The sequence below is a fragment of the Amblyraja radiata genome, chromosome 4 (assembly GCF_010909765.2).
Source record: "Amblyraja radiata isolate CabotCenter1 chromosome 4, sAmbRad1.1.pri, whole genome shotgun sequence".
Classification (NCBI taxonomy): domain Eukaryota; kingdom Metazoa; phylum Chordata; class Chondrichthyes; order Rajiformes; family Rajidae; genus Amblyraja; species Amblyraja radiata.
In genome coordinates this window covers 62,470,144-62,492,765 of record NC_045959.1, presented here as the reverse complement: position 1 = coordinate 62,492,765, position 22,622 = coordinate 62,470,144, and the positions used below count along the sequence as shown (strand labels likewise).

Genomic DNA, 22,622 nt, shown 5'->3' with positions numbered 1-22,622 from the left:
TATGCAGAGCTAATGGAAAGTATATATGGTATTAAGGAACTATTAAAATTAGCAGTGTGTAGAAAGGAACTGTAGATGCTGGCTTACTGAAGAAAGAGACAAAGTGGTGGAATAACTCAGCGGGGCAGGCAGCATCTCTGATAAATTGCCTCTATAACTTGATAGAATATAGTGGAAAATGGAAGAGAATGTGGGGAAAAATTGAATTAATGTGGGAAGAACTTTCCTGTGTTTAGTTCAGTTTAGTTTAGAGAAACAGTGTGGACCAGGCCCTTTGGCCCACCGAGTCTGCACCGACCAGCATTCCTCGCACATTAACACTACCCTACACACACTAGGGATGATTTTACATTTATGCCAAGCCAGTTAACCTACAAATCTGTACGTTTTTGGAATGTGGGAGAAAACCGATCTCGGAGAAAACCCACGCAGGTCACGGGGAGAATGTACAATCTGGATAGAGACACCACCTGTTGCCAGGATCAAACCTGCGTCTCTGGCAGTGTAGAGCACTGAGTTATTGGTTAATTTTATAAGACTCTGCACAGACAGCACCTGAGGTCAACAGAGTTGATCAAACAGAGTTCTCTGGTGCTGTGCGGCAGCAGCTCTGTCAGCCGTGGCACTCTGCTGCCCCAGGTGTAGGTTTAGTAAAGTTTAACTCACTGGCTAAAATGTAGAACTGCGGGGATTGGTTATCACTTGAGCAGACTTTTGGTACATAGCATGAATATCTCAAGCCAGAATATATTTAATATTGTGAGGAACAGCGTTGTTAATTAGATTCATGTGAATATGTAATGTGTACACGGTGTTTAGCAGTTTTCCATTTTATAAACGATGTTAACATACGTGTACTGTGCAATGGTTCCATCCACCCATCTCCATACATTATGCACCTCTGTGTCAGACAGTCCAATCCAGTAGTAATTCATTCCGTTCATTTGCCTACTCACCCATTGCTGTAACATGAATACATAAATAATTAGTGCTGTCAATAAATAGGTATAATGCAACACACCAAAAAATTGCCCAGCATTCTCAATATTTTTTAAGTAGTGTATAATATTTTCTGGACCTGTCAGAATTACTTCACTGAATTAAAGTTATGCGTCACTTCATCAATATTTTCCTGTTACAGCAGAATGCAGGCAAGAGATATGCAGTGTCATCAGTTGCACTTACAAACGTAACATATATAAAAACAGAGTGATAGTGAAAGCCCACAAAAATTGTGGGTTAATTCATCTACTGTTGGTTCATTATCTCCACAACTACATTGTGCTTCAGATGATTGGATCCACTTCACGCTGCCTCGGCAAGGCCACCAGCATAATCAAAGACGAGTCCACGGCCAACAATGGACCATTGTGGGCTCTTTGACCACCAGTGCTTGCTCTAATTTGTTCTGTACTTTTCATACCTCTAGTTTCCCTCTCCCCCGACTCTCAGTCAGAAGAAGGGTCTTGACCCGAAACATCACCTACTCCTTTTCTCCAGAAATGCTGCTTGACCTGCTGGAGTTACTCCAGCATTTTTGTGTCTATCTTCGGTGTAAACCAGCATCTGCAGTTCCTTCCTACACATGATGAGATTTGAACTGGGTTGTTAGTCCTCGTCTCTGAATTACTCATCTGGAATTTAACTACTGCGCACCCAAAATATTCTTCTTCACAATCAACTTAATCTATGTGTTATTGAAGGGTAATGGAATGTATTTCACTCATTATGTGGAGAATATGTGCATTTGGGCTTTGACATTATTGGGGGTTTCATTATTTCTGGTAATAATGCATGAACATTTTTTTTTATTTCAACCCTTTGTTGTACAGGAAGATTCAGAATTTAACTATTGTTGTTTCTTAACTTCAGTCCTGACGACATAATTGTAGAGTACAAGAGGCACATCTATTTTCTCAGCACTCGTACCGAGGATGTTGCCAGGACCCGAGGTCTTAATCTATAAAGAGAGGTTTAGCAGGCTAGGACTTTACTCCTTGGAGCTCAGGAAGCTGCGGGGGGGGTCTTATAGAGGTGTATAAAATCATGGGGAATCAAGAATCAGAGGCCATAAGTTTAAGATTTAGAGGACAGGCATACATGGCATCGGAACTGTTGTTCCTTGGCAATGCCACTTATTTAAAGGGATGAAATGTTTAGGTAACTCGTGGTGGGCAGGAAGCAGAACTATTTCTCAGTTTCTTAATTTCTTATGATATATATTAAAATTGAATAGGTTTCAAGATTTGTGCATGTTTGACTTCATTTCAATACAATGGACACAAGCTTAAAATAATTTATTGTAACCTTGGATACGTTATATATATCTTATACCTTGGATGCACAAGGAACTGCAGATGCTGGAATCGTGCAAAGTGCTGGAGTAACTCAACGCGTCAGGCAGCATTGCTGGAGGGAATGGACAGGTGACATTTTGGGTCGGAAATGTAGCTTTGGTCTGAAGAAAGGATTCTGATCTGAAATGTCGTCTGTCCATTCCCGCCAGAGATGCTGCCTGATTCACTGAGTTACTCCAACACTTTGTGTTTCAGATCTTAACCTTGGTTCTTTAGTTCTGAGGTTTCTGAAGCAAATAAGTTATTTTGTTGTCCAGATCTAAAAGGTGGTGAATCTATGGAATTCTTTGCCACAGAAGTGTGTGGAGGCAAGTCAATAAATATTTTTAAGGTAGAGATAGATAGATTCTTGATTAGTACAGTGGTCAGGAGTTATGGGGAGCAGACAGGAGAATGGGGTTCAGAGGGAAAGATAGATTAGCCAATATTTGAATGACGGAGTAGAGTTGATGGGCCGAATGGCTTAATTCTGCTCCTGTCGCTTATGAATATGAAATATGTAGGAAATAACAATGAAGTGCCTCCGTATTTCCCGGCAATGAAGACGCACCTGCATCGAAGACGTATCCCCAATTTAAGTTGCTAAAATTTGAGAAAAGGATGGCGGGACAGGATCAAGGGTTTGGTTTATTCCAGGGGTCGGCAACATCGCCTGCGTGCCCCAGGACTGGCTGCAGTTCGCAGATCTCTCACGTCCCCGGGACAAGCAGCAGTTCTCAGGTCACCTGCGAGCCCGGGACTGGCTGCCCCAGGACTAGTAGAGAGAGAGAGAGATAGAGAGAGCCCAGGACGGAGCAGCCAACCTTCCGCCCAGTAGCGACCCGCCAACCACCACCTCCACCGGTTGCACCTGTGCCGAGGAACACCATGGCTGGCTGACGGGTGGGCCGGCAGAAGGTGACCGAGGTGGCGGCATCTCGCAGCCACCCGAGCTACTTCCCTCCCTGGCCACAATGTGGTGGCTCCGCGCCCGGAGCGCCGCGGCAGCGGTTAGTGATTAAGTTGCTGGCATGATCCCCAACCCCCTCCTTCTCAATACACCTGCCCGTGCTGACTCGGGGCAGACTCCCCACAGGCTGTGAAAGGAACTCCCCCCGACCCTCAGCGGCGCTGTCCTTTTACAGCCGCTTCCCACTTCACAGCTGCTTCCCATCAGCTGCCAGCAATGATGGATCGACTTGGCTATCGTTCTTGATGTTGCTGTACTGAGGGATAGCCAAGTCTATCTTTCTTGGCTAACAACCTAACCTTCGGCCTCCAGGACGCAGGTATGTTTTCGTGCCTTATTTTTGGGTAAAAAATTGTGTCTTCATTGCCGGGAAATACGGTATTTCATGTTTTGATCGTATTAATACCTGTTCTTCTTGGTTATTAATTATAATCATGTTGGATGACATAATTTTACATAGATTATTTCCTTCTGCAAATTCTACGAGATCAGTGGAGAAATAGTAACATTTCGCCTTAAACCTCCTCCAATTATATGGACAACCTGTAAAAGAAAACACAGAATATGGAATTACTGAAAGAAAACATAACAGATAATCTAAAAATGTTTTACTTTTATTTAGTGTTCATTGTTTTATTAAGGGTATTGGAACATATTCTACTTTCCAAACCAGCAATGGAATTGAATTTTGAACACTGAAAATACACGTTGTTGCAAATGAAGCACATCTCGCACTACAATAATTTCAAGGCTTATTTCCCTCTTTTCTATCCAACAATATTCACCTCAAGGGTTCTCCTGCTCAAGAGTGGGCGAACCACAGAAAACATAGCGGAAATTTCCCACTGCACTGGTATAACTTTTACCACCTTCCTCATCACCTGCTCTGAGTAAAATAACTTAATTGGGCCAAGGACAGTTTGTGCGACTACTAAATGTATTGAGACTGCAGAAAAGGTTAGACCCTAATAGGCCTGTCCCACTTAGGTGACTTTTTAGGCGACTGCTAGGGACTAGTTTTAATGGAATTCACATACGACATCTGGCGACAACCTACGACAGCACCTAAGACAACACCTACGTCAACCTACAACAGCAAAAATTGTCGCCACTGCCGCCGAAAAAATTTCAACATGTTGAAAATTTGGCGGCAGTCGCCTGTAGTCGCCCAAAAAATCGCCTAATTGGGACAGGCTCTTTACAACTCCCAACTCGTGAGGCATTCATTCCTCCAGTCTCAGCTAAATTTTAAATGAGAGTTTTAGAGTTTAGAGTTTTAGAGTAGAAAAAGCCCTTCGGCCCACCAAGTCCACGCCAATCATCGATCACCCCTTCACTCTAGTTCTATTTATCCCACTTTCTCATCCACTCCCTACACATTAGGGACAATTTACAGAAACCAATTAACCTGCAAATCTGCACGTCTTTGGAATGTAGGAGGAAACAAGAGCACCCGGAGAAAGCCCCTGGGAGAAAGTACAAACTCCGTACATACAGCACACGTAGTAAGTATCGAACCCGGGTCTCTGGAGCTGTAAGGCAGCAACTCTACCACTGTGCTGCCCTCTGTGCTCCCACTGGTAAAAGGTTACTTTTGACTTCACTATTTCATTCTGGATAGCTTTACTCAATATCTGTCCTAATATTTACTGTGCTTTAGCTTAGTTTAGTTTAGTTCAGTTGAAACAGGCCTTTCGGTCCAACAAGTCCGCGCCGACCATTGATCCCCACAAACTAAAACTATCCCTACACACACTAGGGACTATTTACAATTTTACCAAGCCAATTAGCCTACAAACGCATTTGGAATATTGTGAGCCATTTTAGGCACCTTATCTGAGGAAGGATGTGATGGCTCTGGAGAGCACCAAGAGAAAACCCACGTAGGTCACGGGGAGAACGTACAAACTCCGTACAGTCAGCACCCGTAGTCAGGATCGAACCTGGGTCTCTGGTGCTGTAAGTCAAAAAACTCTACCGCTGCGCCACCGTGCCCCTTTTGTGTTGCTAGATGGAGCACTGTTTTGGGAGTGTACACTGCATTAACCTGAAGATAATTATTGGGCAATTTTCAAATATGAAGTATGGTCCATTTGTTACTCTCAGTTCTGCAGGATAATTTTTTTATTGTGTGCTAATTCAGAGAAATTACTTTTTAGCAGCCTCACCAGCCTTAAAAAACACGAATTTTGCACGTACAATTCACATAGAGATAATTAAGATAAAGGTAATTATTTATTATTGTTTAGAAAGATTTATGACATTTCAGCCTCTAACAATCCAAAATATATTTTCCAATACTTATTTAGCTTTCTATATTTAAAGTGTGTCTTAAAAATCGTGCAATTACACCCTGATTTGATTTCTATGCGAATTGAACAGTGGCAGCTTTTTGATATTCATGTTGGTGATACCAGGATTCTTTGGAACCGACGTATATTGGAAAAGAGGTATTTTTGCCATAAAGATTGATGGATGCTTGTGGATAGCTTTAGTTTAATTTAGAGATACAGCATGGAAACAGGCCCTTCGGCCCACCGAGTTCGCATCAACCAGCGATCCCCGCACATTAACAGTAACCTACACACACTAGGGACATTTATACCAAGCCAATTAACCTACAACCTTGTACGTATTTGGAGTGTGGGAGGAAACTGAAGATTTAGCAGAAAACCCACGCGGTCACGGGGAGAACGTACAAACTCCATACAGACAGCACCTGTAGTTGGGATCGAACCCGGGTCTCCGGTGCTGTAAGCGTTGGCAGCAACTCCACCGCTCTGCCACCGTGGCCGCCCTTTGTTGAACAGTTTTGTTTGAGATCAGCGAAGAATACGGCTGCTTCACTGCTTTCAGCAAAATCCAACCATATATCATTGGCTTACATTATAAACTGTGCCGTTGTGACCTATTTAATTCCGGTGTTTGGTCTATAATCTTAATCCCAAGCTGATGCCACCACCTGGGCTTGCTGAATTGCCGTGGCTTCAGACACCAGTATCTCAAACTTAAAATCCATATCCTTACTTTGAAATCCTTTTAGGGCTATGCCTCCACACTCCCATTGGGCAGAAGATACTGAAACTTGAAAGTGCACAGACTCAGGCATAGCTTCTTCCTCTCTCTTATCAATAATAAACCTCAACTAAACAAGTAGGGCTGAACATACAGCCTCTTAAGCCTGGTCTGACGTTCAATAAGATCATGGCTAATCTGATCTACTCCACATTCCTGTTCAATCCTTATCTTACTTGATTGCTCTGCACTACCAAACATATGTTATCCTTGAATATATTTAATAATTCAGTGGTAGAAAATTCCAAAAGATTAATGGTTTTCTGAAGAAATAAATTCCTCCTTATCTCACTAAGTGACTGATACTTCATCTTGAGAGATTGTCTAGAAGAGGGCTAAACGGTTTCTCCAGAAGAAACAGTCTCCAGAGGTTTATCCTGTCGAGTTCTGTGAAAATCCAATGTTTCAGTGAAATCATCTCTCTTTTTTCTAAATCTGAGAAAGAATGTGTCCAACCTGCTCAATCTTTCTACATACTGTAAATGATCCTGCCTTTCCCAGGAATCTGGTGACTGTTCACTTAATTGCATTAAAGGCAAGTGTATCCTTCCTTAAATGAGATCAAAACTATCCAAGTAAGGTTATACTTTTCTAAAAAGTATCTATGGTCAATTATGCTGAACAGCCTAAATGGCGGTAACCACATATTCCATTTCATTCTCTGATGTTTGATTTCATTGATGTCAATGGAATGTGCCATGACCACAATATCAAACACCCATTAAGACCAACTGCGGTTGAATTATCTGACTAATATTTCTTAACTGGATTTAAGTTGATAACATCAAGCAGCAGGGAAATAAAACTCATTGGAATTTAGTTAACAGAAGGTATTAAGAGTAATGGAAACAAGTGGGCAGATGGCACTCAGATAAAGATTAGTCATGATGTTATTAAACAGGATCAAGGCGTTGAATGACTCTACCCCAATATTCCTATTCCCACTTCCTTGCATACCCAATACGGACACCTTTGGATGATCAATCCTCTCATCTGCAAATGTTCTGATTCTAATGGATAGGTGCACTGATGATGAAATACTACATTACAATTGTGCAATCATTTTTAAATAAAATTAACAAAAAGAGGAATTTAGTTCCACATTAATGCAAAGAAGAGCTCTTACATCGATAAGAGTAACTCAGCGGCACCTATTCCTTTTTTCCAGAGATGCTACCTGTTCTGCTGAGTTACTCCAGCATTTTGTGTCTATCTTCAAATTAGAAGCATGTTATCCAAATCATCAAACTTGCGTCTCCCTTGAATAAGGTGATAGCTGACCTCACTGTAAGCTCAACTTCATATTTTCTTTACTACCACACCTTTGCTTATCAAGTATTTATTAACCTTCCAATAGAAATGAAAATGCCGAACACAATATGATTAATGGAGACAAATGAATTACAGTTTTAGCCCCAATGTGCTGGAGTAACCCAGCAGGTCAGTCAAATTTCTGGAGGAAAAGGATAGGTGACGATTCCGGTTGAACCAAAATGTCACCTATCCTTTTCCTCCGGAGATGCTGCCTGACCCGCTGAGTTACTCCAGCATCTATCTTTGGTAGAAACCAGCATCTGCAGTTCCTTGTTCTATATATTGCAAATAGTTTCTTATATTGATTCCAACACTAGAGAAGTATGGAGATAGAATGGTCACTCTAAATCTTAACTTCCAAGGTAGCAAATAATGAAATAATGATTTACCGTTTGGCTTTGGGGAAACTGTTGAAGGCAGATTTCTTTGTCCTACAAGGCCATAGGGATGGCTTACTTGACCAACAAGGCCCACTGGTTTTATTACCCCTGATGGTCCTTTTGGGCCTGGTGGTCCTTGAGGTCCTCCTGGGCCTGGTGGTCCAGGTGGGCCCCTATTTCCTGCTGCTCCTGGTTGACCTTTTTCGCCTGGTGGTCCTGGAAGAACTACTTTGCCATCCAGACCCGGCAGTCCTTGGCTTCCTTTTGCTCCTTGTGCACCAGGTCTTCCATTTGAACCCTTTTGACCTTTCATGGCCGCCCCTCTGTATCCTTGATTGCCCTTGTCCCCTTTACTTCCTGGAACACCTCGAGCACCTTTTAGACCCATCAGTCCAGGAACTCCTTCTTCTCCAAGGTCACCCTTTTGTCCTTTTGCACCCTTCGTGCCAAGTGGTCCTGGGAATCCCTTGTCACCTTTGGGACCTTTTGGGCCAGGAGGACCTACATTTTCATTTAAAAAAAACATTTTAGTACATGATGTGATCAGAAATAAATTAATTCAACATAGTTGCATAATTCCTGAGATGCTGCAATGGGAATCCTCCTCGTGAAGCTAGTCATAGAGATCTAAGACCTTTGGTATATCTGCTGCTGCATAGTGCACCTAGTTCATAAGTTCATGTTCATACGTTCTAGGAGCAGAATTAAGCCATTTAGCCCATCAAGTCTACTCCCCCATTCAATCATGGCTGATCTATCTTTCCCTCTCAACCCCATTTTCCTGCCTTTGCCCCATAACCCCTGGCAACTTTACTAATCAAAAATGTGGCAATCTCTGCCTTAAAAATATCCATTGGCTTCCGTGTGTGGCAATGGATTCCACAGATTCACCACTCTTTGACTAAAAAAAATTCCTTCTCATCTCCTTTCTAAAGGACATCGTTTTATTCTAAGGCCTCTCCCACTCATGGAAACATCCTCTCCACATCCACTCTATCCAGGCCTTTCACTATTCGGCGCTGATCTCGATGGATAACACAAAATGTGTTGAGGACTCATTCACAAACAGGTTCATTCAGGTGCACCAATGAAGTTACTTCCAATAATAGAAAAGAGTTTTCCTCTCCCTGCCTTTTCTCCTGTTTTACTCAGGGAAGAGCCTGCCAGGCCATTGACCTGAATGTAAAGTGAACACACAAAAACACACGAAGATAGGAGCAGGCCATGAGGCCTTCAAGCCTTCCCGGCCATTCAATATATTCATGGCTCATATTTCCCCTCATTGAACTGATACATGGCTGAGCCTCATGCTTACAAAATTCTTAAGGGGTTGGACAGGCTAGATGCAGGAAGATTGCTCCCGATGTTGGGGAAGTCCAGGACAAGGGGTCACAGCTTAAGGATAAGGGGGAAATCCTTTAAAACCGAGATGAGAAGAACTTTTTTCACACAGAGAGTGGTGAATCTCTGGAACTCCCTGCCACAGAGGGTAGTCGAGGCCAGTTCATTGGCTATATTTAAGAGGGAGTTAGATGTGGCCCTGGTGGCTAAGGGGATCAGAGGGTATGGAGAGAAGGCAGGTACGGGATACTGAGTTGGATGATCAGCCATGATCATATTGAATGGCGGTGCAGGCTCGAAGGGCCGAATGGCCTACTCCTGCACCTAATTTCTATGTTTCTATGTTTCTATGCTTCACTATTCCTGTGTATGATCATTTGCCCATTGAATATCCAAAATGTACATTTATACATTTCCTAGCTCTAATTTGTCATGATAATAAATGTTAGGAAACTGTTGCAACATTCAACTCTCTACCGTGGCAATTTTTGACGATTATTTCAATCCCATAAAGTACTTACTTTTCTCAATGCTAAAATGGATCAAATGAATCTATTGGCACTTTGGCAAGCGTAATCCCTTTTCTTGTAAACTACTGTTCTAGTTCCTTTTTTATTCCTCTAGAATCAATATTTTGTTTCCGATAACTGTTCCATGATTAGTGAGGAAAATAAATTATTTGATTGGTTCAAAAACATTAAATTTATGCAATCACTACATCGACAAAAACCTGGACCCACTGCAGTTCGCGTACCGCCACAACAGATCAACGGTGGATGCGATCTCGCTGGCCCTCCACTCCGCACTGGACCACTTGGACAACAAAAACTCATATGTCAGGCTGTTATTCATTGATTACAGCTCGGCATTTAACACAATCATCCCCTCCAAACTGGTTACCAAACTCGCAGAACTGGGTCTCTGCGCATCCCTCTGCAACTGGATCCTTGACTTCCTCGTCCACAGACCACAGTCTGTTCGTATTGGTGGAAATGTGTCAGCCTCAATAACAATCAGCACGGGAGCACCTCAAGGCTGCGTGCTCAGCCCCCTGCTGTACTCACTCTATACCCATGACTGCGTAGCGAACCACAGTGCGAACTCCATCATCAAGTTCGCTGACGACACCACTATTGTGGGGCGTATCACTGATGGGGATGAGTCAGAGTACAGAAGAGAGATCGAGCAACTGTCCATATGGTGCCAGCGCAATAACCTGGCCCTCAACACCAGCAAAACCAAGGAACTGATTGTGGACTTTGGAAGGAGTAGGAGGGGGACCCACAGCCCCATTTATATCAACGGGTCGATGGTTGAAAGGGTCAAGAGCTTCAAATTCCTGGGCGTGCACATCTCTGAAGATCTTTCCTGGTCCGAGAACACTAATGCAATCATCAAAAAGCACATCAGCGCCTCTACTTCCTGAGAAGATTACGGAGAGTCGGATTGTCAAGGAAGACTCTCTCTAACTTCTACAGGTGCACAGTCGAGAGCATGCTGACCGGTTGCATCGTGGCTTGGTTCGGCAATTTGAGCGCCCTGGAAAGGAAAAGACTACAAAAAGTAGTAAACACTGCCCAGTCCATCATCGGCTCTGACCTTCCTTCCATCGAGGGGATTTATCGCAGTCGCTGCCTCAGTCGCAGTCGCTGGCAGTATCATCAAAGACCCACACCATCCTGGCCACACACTCATCTCCCTGCTACCTTCAGGTAGAAGGTACAGGAGCCTGAAGACTGCAACAACCAGGTTCAGGAATAGTTACTTCCCCTCAGCCATCAGGCTATTAAACCTGGCTCGGACAAAACTCTGATTATTACCAACCACTTTCTGTTATTTGCACTATCAGTTTATTTATTCATGTGTGTATATATTTATATCATGGTATATGGACACATTTATCTGTTTTGTAGTAAATGCCTACTATTTTCTGTGTGCTTAAGCAAAGCAAGAATTTCATTGTCCTATACAGGGACACATGACAATAAACTCACTTGAACTTGAACTTGAACACTGTGTAGACATAGGAACTCATTATGTGAATACTTAGACTTTAGAGATACAGCGTGGCAAGAGGCCCTTCGGCTCACTGAGTCCATGCCGACCAGCAATCACGCAGTACACTGACACTATCCTACACACTATGGACAATATACAATTTTACCGAAGCCAATTAACTTATAAAACTGTACGTCTATGGAGTGTGGGAGGAAACCAAAGTACCCGGAGAAAACCCATGCGTTCACAGGGGGAAGGTACAAACTTGGTACAGATGGTACCTGTGGTCAGCATTGAATCTGGGTCTCTGGTGCTGTGAGGCAGCAGCTCTACCTATTGTCACTGAATACCATCAAATAATTAAAATCAATTCCACTCAGAAACTTCCTAAAACATTGCACGTCGAGCATCCTTATAATAACTTCATTGATGAGCGTGAAACCAAATTCTTCCTACCCTGACTGTGAAAGGTTCACAGAAAATGCTCACCTTGCAGAATTGTGAAGTTTTGAATAAGCTGAGCATGTTTTGTGTCCACAAGTTTCATTTCTTCCATTATCATGGACAGGTTGCCAACTTCAAAGTCCAACTTTGCTTTCATCACACTTTGCTGCGCTTTGATAAGCGAGCTGTCCATATTAATACCGTTCAGGTTAGTGGTCAGAATAACTAGCTCGTCCGCATGCTGACTCAATGTGTTGGTGCACATTGTTTTAATACCATTCAAGACGTTCGTCAATGACCGAAGATGTTGCACAGTCCAACTGATGTTGCCAATAATAGAGCCAATGTCTCTTTCATTTATATCCATGCGTGCTTCAAGTTGTTCAAAACTAGCGGCTGTTTTATTTTCATGGGCTTTTTGATATTGCTGTAGATCTTTGAGACTCTCTTCGTGAATGTTAGCCATGAAGCTAATATTTGCCATCTGGCTGCTGAGAGAATTCAGCTGATGATTCATGTCTTCCAAAGTGTCACTGTTACCTGTCACCATGACAGAGTTGTTGACTGCTTGAAGCTGCAGGTACTGTATTTTCTCCTTTAGCCAGTCAGTGTCCTTTTGTGCTTGAAACACAGTGTACTGGAGAGCTTGCCAATCATTCCTTACCTTCTGGATTGCCTGACTGGTATCGTCGACAGATTTCTGCAGCGAACTGAATAAATCCCTTTGACGAATCTGTGTCTGATTTATTTGACTGAGGTTTAATACTGCGATGCTCTGAGATTTGATCTGTTTTTCTAGGTCTTTTTGTAGTTTGCCAGTGTTTTGCTCCATGTTGTTAATGTATCCACTGTATGTCAATAAAGTTTGGTTAATGGCTCTGATAGACTTTGAATTGCCATCCAACAAGTTTTTGAGGGAGTTATGATTGGTCGTCATTGATAATTCAGTCTCCTGTAGCTTGTCCAGTGCAACTCTATTTTTGGAGGCGTTGTCTGCAATGCCATTAAGCTGGTTCTGAAGGACCTGAATATCAGTTTTGAACTTGGACAGCTCTGAGCTGGTACTTTGATCTTTCATCCCAGACTGGTCATCTGCAAAATATGGTAAATGGTCAATAACAGGATGGATAATCACAAAAGAAACATAGAAACATAGAAAATAGCTGCAGGAGTAGGCCGTTCGGCCCTTTGAGCCAGCACCGCCATTCAATATGATCATGACTGATCATCTAAAATCAGTACCCCGTTCCTGCTTTCTCCCCATAACCCTTGATTCCGTTAGCCCCAGGAGCTATATGTAACTCTCTCTTGGAAACATCCAGTGAATTGGCCTCCACTGCCTTCTGTGGCAGAGAATTCCACAGATTCACAACTCTCTGGGTGAAAATGTTTTTGTTCATCTCAGTCCTAAATAGCCTACCCCTTATCGTTACACTGTGGCCCCTGGATCCCTCAACATCGGGATCAGTGGGAACTGTAAAAGAGAAACTTCTGCAGATTATTTCCCATTCTTCATGTCTCCTATGGGTCTCTATTTAACATGCACTGAGAGTTTAATGGTTTCTTATAATAGTCAATGAAGAGATTGTTTCCTAAATAGAGGCCAGCATATTCAATGCATGCTTTGAAAATTGGACACGATAATTGTTATGGTACCTGCCTTAACTATTGTAGTACCTGCCTCAACTATCTTCTCTGATAGCTTTTTCCATAAACCCATCACCATCCGAGTTTAAAAAGTAGCCCTTCAGGTTCCTATATACTCTTTCTCCTCCCACTTTAAATCTATGTCCTCTGGTACTTAATTCCCTTTTCCTGGATAAAAGTCTCGGTGCATTCGCCCTATCAATTCCCCTCATGATTTTACTACATCTCAATAAGATCACCCCTTAGCCTCCTACGCTCAAAGTAATAAAGTCCTAACTTGGCCAATCTCCCCCTCTAGAAAAGGTGCTTGAGTCCTGGCAACATCCTCACAAATCTTCTCTGCACTCTTTCCAGCATAATGACATCCTTCCTATAGGTGATCAAAATTGTTTCATGATTATTCAATGTAATTTTATTTTCTGGCATAATAATTGTTGCATACATTACCTAACTTTTTCAGGTCAGTCTCGACAGCAGTTAGTTTATCCGTATAACTTTTTTGTGATGTTTCCATTCCTTCAGTCACTGTATCCATTCTCTGTACAACTGGAATAATCAAGAGCGATGGAATAGGGCCATTACCACATAATGACAAGCACATTATTGGAGTTTAGTCAATGTTTTGTGGGGGTTTTTGGTAAATATTTTCTCCCCACTCAGCTACTTATAAATCTCTAAAACGCAAATTAAGAGATCAATTCCTTTAACATGACTTCCAGTAGTGGTGTGTTTTGTGTCACTCAGTTAAAAGGAGGCACATTTCCTGTAAATCCTGAGTGATCTTGTCTAATCCATAGATACACAAAAATGCTGGAGAAACTCAGCAGGCGCAGCAGCATCTATGGAATGAAGGAAATAGGCGACGAAATGGGCCGAAACCCTTCTTCAGACTGGTGGGGGGGAGAAGGAAGGAAAAAGGGTCTAATCCATAATCTTTTTTTTCTCTCTCTGAGTCTGAAAATGTTAATAAATGCCTTTCCTTCCTTTATAACCTGACAGGGTTCTAAAATTCATGCTTTGCACAATGTAGAATCATGTGAACCTAGGCAATCATTTGGCCTATCAATTCTACCTCATTATTCAAGTCAATCATTCCCCTTTCCCTGCAGGGAAAGTTTAGTTTAGTTTAGTTGTTTATGGCTCAGTTTTCCTACTTAGGATCTAGATGTTCATGAGTAGCACTTAGCAAGTTGCCTTGGCTTGGAGCAAATTCATATGCCTGAACTTAGCACCTTGGTTAAAACTGGAGCACCCGGTCACGGGGAGAATGTACAAACTTCGTACAGATAATACACGTAGTCAGGATAGAACCCGGGTCTCTGGTGCTGTAAGGCAGCAACTCTACCGCTGCGCCACTATGCCGCCCCGTGCGAGCATGTTAGAAGAAAAAATACTTCATTAAAATGTTAGCCTGCAAAATATAATATGGGCACCATATTGGCAGGTAAATTATTGGAATAATCATTCAAATGTCTGGACTAATTATGCAGAGATATTATTTCAGATTCCCCTACCAGGTCAGCTGTGGAATTTGAAGCAAATCTAATCTTAGTAATGCTAACCACAAAGTCACCAAATTCTTGTAAAAGCCCAACTGGAAAACTGATGCCAGGTATAAGGGAGTAGATCTGAGAGTCCTCAACATTGTTTCCAGATCCCACAAATTTTAGTGGCAGCAGATCAAATATGGACAAGGACATTTTCTCCAAATTACCACCTATCATGGTGGTGGCTTATGTGCATGTCTATGGTATATGAGGCCGGCACAGTGGCGCAACAGTAGAGTTGCTGCCTTACAGCACCAGGGACCTGAGTTCGATCCTGACTACAGATGTTGTCTGTACGGGGTTTATACATTCTCCCTGTAACCGCGTGGGTTTTCTCCGGGTGTTCTGGTTTCCTCCCACACTCCAAAGACATACAGGTGTGTAGGTTAATTGGCAAATGGTATAATTGTAAATTGTCTCTAGTGTGTGTACGTGTGCTGGGATCGCTGGTTGCCGTGGATTCGGTGGGCCGAAGGGCCTGTTTCGTCGCTAGAACTCTAGACTAAACTAAACTAATATTACATTTTCAAACAGCACATGTTCGTACATTACTGTAGAAGCCAATAACACAAGACCCATGCACTGGTATTTTGCCAGATTTTTACATTTGTTTTCCTGAAACCGGTTGGTTATGAGAGGTTGTCGTGTCGGCGGCGGTGGAACGGTTTCAGGTCTGTTCCTGTGGATCATTTTCCCAGAAATGTGATTGTTGCCGGAATGATTTCCCTTCTGTGTGGGCGAACTTCAGGGATGTCAATAATCCAGCAGAAAAACAGCGAGGAGAGCTGACAGTGATCCAGAACTAACAGTCTGTGTAATGGAAGGTTGCTATTCTGGTAACAGCTCTCACATTTGGCATTTCTCCGAAGCAAAATGGAAACAGATGTCCGAGGAGGTTGCCCAGGTACCCTCGTCTGGTGACAATGGCAACGTTTCAGTAATGCCAAAGTGTTTAACAAAGAATTGCAGATGCTGGAAAAATCGAAGCTAGACAAAAATGCTGGAGAAAATCAGCGGGTGAGGCAGCATCTATGGAGCGAAGGAATAGGTGACGTTTCGGGTCGAGACCCTTCCTCAGAATTCCTTCGCTCTATAGATGCTGCCTCACTCGCAGAGTTTCTCCTGCATTTTTGTCTACTTTCAGTAATGCCATGTCATTTTCTGTTCCACATTCAGGGCAAACGCTAGGGCTTTCCGTTTAATGGTACGGAAGGGGAAATAAAAACAAGAGGCGCAGAAATGCTGATACTGATTTTATCCAGCAGCCAAAAGTCCAATGTCTGAAAATTTGGGAGCTTTAGCCTGATTTAAAGCAAAACCTGCCAAATCCGATACTTCATCGGCAGCGGAGAAGGATTCTGGAACACTGCATCTCACACATCACAGCCTGGCTCATTCTTAATTTAAAATGAATTCTGCTAATTGCCTTCTCCTGGCAGAGATCGAGTAGGGCGGTGGATTTCTTACACACATGCATAAGCCCTTGGTGATTTTAAACCATCAGCTAGTTTAAAATCCCTGACGCAGCTCCAGGCAGGACTACTGCCTCTGAACCTGTGCTTCTCAATACCGGGATCAAGAACATGCAGAGTATTTCTAAAGCCCTGCAGTAATATAACTTCCAAGTTGTGTTGACATCTTGGAAGTGGGGGTGGAGAAAGTGTTTGGGAGTGGTGCCAGAGTAGGTTTGGAATGAGTAAATATGGAATGGGTATGTGGAATGAGCTACCAGAAGAGGTAGTTGAGGTAGGTGCTATAACAGTATTTAAAAGGCACGTGGACAGTTTGTAAAGTTTGCGAGGGATATGGGCCAAAAGCGTGCAAGTGGGACTAGGTTTTATGAGGTATCTTGGTCGCCATGGATGAGTTGGGCCGAAGGCCCTGTATTTGTGTTGTATGAACCTGTCAAAACAAGGAACTGCAGATGCTGGTTCACAAAAAAACCCACACAAAGCGGGTCAGGCAGCATCCCTGGTTAACAGGGGTATATGATGTCTGAAGAAGGGATATTGTCTGATCTGCCGAGTTACTCCAGCACTTTGTGACTTATAGTCGAGGAAGAAACAGCAGATGCAGGTTTATACCAAAGATAGACACAAAGTGCTGGAGCAACTCAGCGGGTGAGGTAACATCTCTGGAGAAAAAGTTTGGGTGACTTTTAAGGTCGGGTCTGAAGAACGGTTCCAACCCGAAACGTCACCCATCCTTTTTATCCAGAGATGCTGCGTCACCCGCTGAGTTACTCCAGCACTTTGTGTCTAACTTTGTGACTCTAATCCTCTATCAAGATCTCAATGGGTGGTGGCATGATCAGTGCTCCAGCAGTCTGTGGGACCATTTGATAGCATTGTTCGGAGGGGCACCAATAAGTCTATGGAGCTGCTATCATCTGCTATCAGCAATATAAATACCAAATCCTGCCTAGAGAATTCTGCAGAGTGCAGTACCTCATGTTTTATGAAGACACTGGAATCTCACTTGGAGAACTCCAATGGCACTATGTTCCAGTGGACCATGTCTGCAACCATTCACGTACTGCAGCAAAACCAAGGAAGGACGGGACATTCTCCCCAAGTCATCTCTCTATCTGACAAACGGCTAAAATATGGCAGGTACAATGGATGAAGCAGACACATGAGGTTCCTAGATGTGTGTTGCTTATAGTGAGGATCCTCAAAATGTAGAGCTTATGCCATTGTAATTCGCGAATAACTCCAGATTCACCAGGAGAGGTCAGAATGTTACAGGAGGATAGTCTATCACTTCCTGAAGTTTCGGGAAGCCCAGAGGCCTGGTAAGTCAGAATGCTTCTCCCTTTCAGTCGAGAGCATAATTGAGTTTCCCAACGCAGCTATGTGCTAGAAACAGGGAAAAGTTGCTGAGTGGCAAAGATCAGCCACTCCCACCTAGCACATAGACAATAGACAATAGACAATAGGTGCAGGAGTAGGCCATTTGGCCCTTCGATCCAGCACCACCATTCAATGTTATAGCAGCACCTAGTGGTTAGGCCACTCTTGCTATGCGAATCCTCGGCAGTCACGGGAAGGAGTCAAGGGTTATAGGGGTGTGCCCTAGTATATGAGAACTGACGTTCGCTCTCTCGCTCTCTTCCTCTTCCTCTCTCTCCATGAGAATGTCCTGCCACCTCGGCAGGAGCTCAACCGAGCCCACGAGGTAACAGCCTCTCAGCAACAACAATGACTATTATGTGAGAGTGCTAAACGTGCATGTATATCTCACCAACAATGCCTGAATAAAGAATCCAATTATTCACGATGTTTGTGCCTCTACATAGGTGACCCGATGTTCCAAAACAGATATTTTGGATTTCAAATTGGTGGTGACCTGATGTCTGCAGCCGACAGCCCAGCCCAGCTCTACGGTAATTAACGCTATGTATGCAGCCATCGACTATGCGTGGCAAACGGACGCCATCTTGGGCCCTGGTGCCCCGTGGTCGGGCCACTTGATTCCCGCCTATGCCTGGTTTAGCTGATCGCAGGCCACCAGGGTCGCCCGCCACAGCAGCCAGCGCAGCAGCCCACCACAGCAGCCAGCAGCACAGCACCCTCGGCCCTCGCTTTCTCTCCCGCAGGACCTGACCAGTGCTGCCCTCCGGGGCTGAGAGGCCGCGGCTGCCGTCCAGCCGCCGCTCCCCCCCACCAGCTGCTGCAGGGTTGCGTGTGTAGCAGCTCTCCGCCCCCAGCATCACTGACTCCCGCCTTATGGCCTCGGGAGTGGGGAGAGAGAGCGGGCCCGTCCATTACCCCGCCGGCCGCTGCTCAAGGCCTAGCCACCCATTAGGGTGGGCCTACCTGGGCGGCTGACCGAAGACGTCCTTCTTCTCCTCGCGCCGCACGGATTTCTCTGGGCCAACTACAAAATTGGCCGCCGCGGTGATACAAAAATGGCCGCTCCAACGACTACAAAAATTGCCACCTTGGCCGGCCGGAAACAACGCACGACCTGCTAACCGTCGTCAACAGCGCCACCTCTTGTCGAGTGGCGACTCCGCACCTATTTTCACCGTCAACAGCGCCAACTCTGCTTGAGTGGTGTCTATGCAGCCTGACCGACGTCTGCAGCGCCACCCCTGGTCGGTGGGTGTTACTACAGCCTCCAGTTACAAGCGCAGCTTCTCGTAATACATTGGACATTTTGAACTTTGGTTTCCTGTCCAACCCTGCTTGATTCGAACCATGGAACATTCGGCATCCGACCACTTTGGACTTTGATGTATATTTGCAGTTTGCTCACTGTAGTTTTTTCCATTTTACTCTGTAATGCCTTAGCTTAATATTGCAATTAGTTTCTTGTTGTTGCTGACGTCTTTCTCACGATCCCCTGCTGGTCGACGTGACTGATTTATCCCTCGTCCGTCCTGCGGTTTTTGCGTTGGTCTTCTGGCACCCCTCGGCATACCTTGGGATCGCCCACAGCCAGAGCGTCGACTACGCCAGCGGGCCCCACCACCCCGACTCACAGCCAGGGTGCCACCGACCCCACAACAGGAGCCGCCCTCGATCTTGCTTCCGCACCCCTTTTCGACGTTTGCCATTATGGTCTGCCTGTAAGTTCCTGCCTCCGGTTCTGGGGGGGGGATCCTATAGTGGCACCTAGTGGTTAGGCCACTCTTGCTATGCGAATCCTCGGCAGTCACGGGAAGGAGTCATGGGTTAAAGGGGTGTGCCCTAGTATATAAGAACTGACCTCCCTCTCTCGCTCCCTTCCTCGTCCTCTCCATGAGAGTGTCCTTCCACCTCAGCAGGAGCTCAACCGAGCCCACGAGGCAACAGCCTCTCAGCAACAACAATGATTATTATGTTAGAGTGCTAAACGTGCATGTATATCTAACCTACAATGCCTGAATAAAGAATCCATTCATTCACGACGTTTGGGCCTCTACAATGTGATCATTACTGATCATTCCCAATCACTACCCCGTTCCCGCCTTCTCCCCATATCCCCTGACTCCGCTATCTTTCTCTAGCTCTCTCTTGAAAGTATCCAGAGAACCGGCCTCCACCGCCCTCTCCACTCCACCAACATCGGGATCGCCTCTAGCCTCCAAACCATTAATAATTTTATATGTTTCAATAAGATACCCTTTCATCCTTCTAAACTCCATAGTATGCAAGCCAGCTGCTCCATTCTCTCAGCATATGACAGTCCCGCCATTCCGTGGACCTACGCTGCACTCCCTCAATAGCAAGAATGTCCTTCCTCAAATTAGGGGACCAAAACTGCACACAATACTCCTGGTGTGGTCTCACTAGGGCCCTGTATGACTGTAGAAGGACCTCTTTGCTCCTATACTCAACTCCTCTTGTTATGAAGGCCAACATGCCATTCGCTTTCTTCACTGCCTGCTGAATGTGCATGCTTACTCTCATTGCCTGATGAACAAGGACCCCCAGATCCCGTTGTACTTCCTCTTTTCCCAACTTGACAACATTAGATAATAATCTGCCATCCTGCTTTTGCTATCAAAGTGGATAACCTCTCATTTATCCACATTAAACTCCATCTGCCATGCATCGGCCCATTCACCCAACCTGTCCAAGTCACCCTGCATTCTCATAGCATCTTCCTCCCAGTTCACACTGCCCCCCAGCTTTGTGTCATCTGCAAATATGCGAATGTTACTTTGAATCCGTTCATCTAAATCATTAATGTATATTGTAAATAGCTGCGTTCCCAGCATCGAGCCTTGTGGTACCTCACTAATCACTGCCTGCCATTCTGAAAGGGATCCGTTGATCCCTACTCTTTGTTTCCTGTTTGCCAACCAATTTTCTATCCATGTCAGCACTCTACTCCCAATACCATGTGCCCTAATTTTGCTCACTAAGCTTTTTGAAAGTCCAGGTACACTACATCCACTGGCTCTCCCTTGTCCATTTTCCTAGTAACATCCTCAAAAAATTCCAGAAGATTAGTCAAGCATGATTTCCCCTTCGTAAATCCATGCTGACTTGGACCGATCCTGTTACTGCTATCCAAATGTGCCATTATTTCATCTTTTATGATTGACTCCAGCATCTTCCCCACCACCGATGTCAGGCTAACTGGTCTATAATTCCCTGTTTTCTCTCTCCTGCCTTTCTTAAAAAAGTGGGATAACATTAGCTACCCTCCAATCCACAGGAACTGATCCTGAATCTATAGAACATTGGAAAATGATCACCATTCCAGTATTGTTCCAGTATTGCAGCAGCGATGCACTAAAGGGTGAGAGTGTATTTCCATTTTGTGGCCAGGGCAACCCAGATGCAAACACACAGTTGGACCTATGACCTGCAAATTGTTAGCCTAAAAGATGGATGCTCCTTCTTTCTCCACTCATTACTTTAGGTGTTAGACAAACAGCATGGGAACATGCCCCTTGGCCCACCGAGTCCACGCCGACCAGCGATTCCCACGCACGAACACTACCCTACACACTAAGGACAATTTACAATCTTACCTAAGCCAATTAACCTACAAACCTGCATGTCTTTGAAGTGTGGGAGGAAGCCGGAGCACCTGGAGAAAACCCACGCGGTCACAGGAAAAATGAACAAACTCCACACAGACAGCACCCGTAGTAAGGATCTAACCCGGGTCATTGGCGCTGTAAGACAGCGACTCTACTGCTGCGCCATGGTGCCGCTCACTCCTTTAGGCTCCTCTAAAGACATCCAAGCAGGTCTGGTTTGGCTTTGGGTTCCTTTCCTCTGGCTGCTATAGCTCTAAATTTATCTAGGATGGCACACCTTTTTAGAAGCTCTTGGTTCCTGAAAGGAAATGATCTGCAATTGATCCCCGAAGAATGTCATGGATGATTGATTGCCCCTTTAAGCAGCACAAGAGTTCGATTTTGCTGTCATAACCTGCTTCACATGGGAGGCTCATGCATTTTGCCAATTACATTGTTGAGAGGGACCTTCACAAGAGAGCTACCACTGGACTGTTATAAGGAAATTGTTGTCCACCTTCATAGCTAGAGGTTTTGAGTATAGGAGCAAGAAGGTCCTACTGCAGTTGTACAGGGCCCTGGTGAGGAAGGACATTCTTGCTATTGAGCATCGTAGGTTTACCAGGTTAATTCCCGGGATTGCGGGACTGACATGATGAAAGAATGGATCGAATGGGCTTCTATTGCCTGGAATTTAGAAGAATGAGAGGGGATCTTATAGAAACGTATAGAATTATTAAGGGATTGGACAGGCTAGATGCAGAAAAAATGATCCCCATGTTGGGGGAGTCCAGAACCAGGGGGGTCACAGTTTAAGAATAAGGAGTAGGCCATTTAGGACTGAGATGAGGAAAAACATTTTCACCCAGAGAGTTGTGAATCTGTGGAATTCTTTGCCACAGAAGGCAGTGGAGGCCTATTCACTGGATGTATTCAAGAGAGAGTTAGGAATCAAGGGATGTGGGGAGAAAGCAGGAACGGGTACTAATTCTGGATGATCAGCCATGATCATATTGAATGGCGGTGCTGGCTCGAAGGACCGAATGGCCTACTCATGCACCTATTTTCTATATTTCTATGTTTCTATGTTTCTGTTACAAGCCCTAATGT

The 22,622-nt window shown here is 44.4% G+C and overlaps 1 protein-coding gene across 1 annotated transcript in view; it reads right to left on the bottom strand.

Annotated features, from left to right (window-relative positions):
• Positions 1-22,622, bottom strand: part of colec12 (collectin subfamily member 12) — a 139,177-nt gene that overhangs the window by 2,118 nt on the left and 114,437 nt on the right. Inside the window, exons 4-8 of the mRNA XM_033019617.1 lie at positions 13,953-14,051; positions 11,904-12,950; positions 8,085-8,576; positions 3,713-3,849; positions 853-962 (exon numbers count right to left, since the gene is read on the bottom strand). Coding sequence (XP_032875508.1) covers positions 853-962; positions 3,713-3,849; positions 8,085-8,576; positions 11,904-12,950; positions 13,953-14,051 — 1,885 coding nt within the window. The remainder of the gene's footprint in view (positions 1-852; positions 963-3,712; positions 3,850-8,084; positions 8,577-11,903; positions 12,951-13,952; positions 14,052-22,622) is intronic.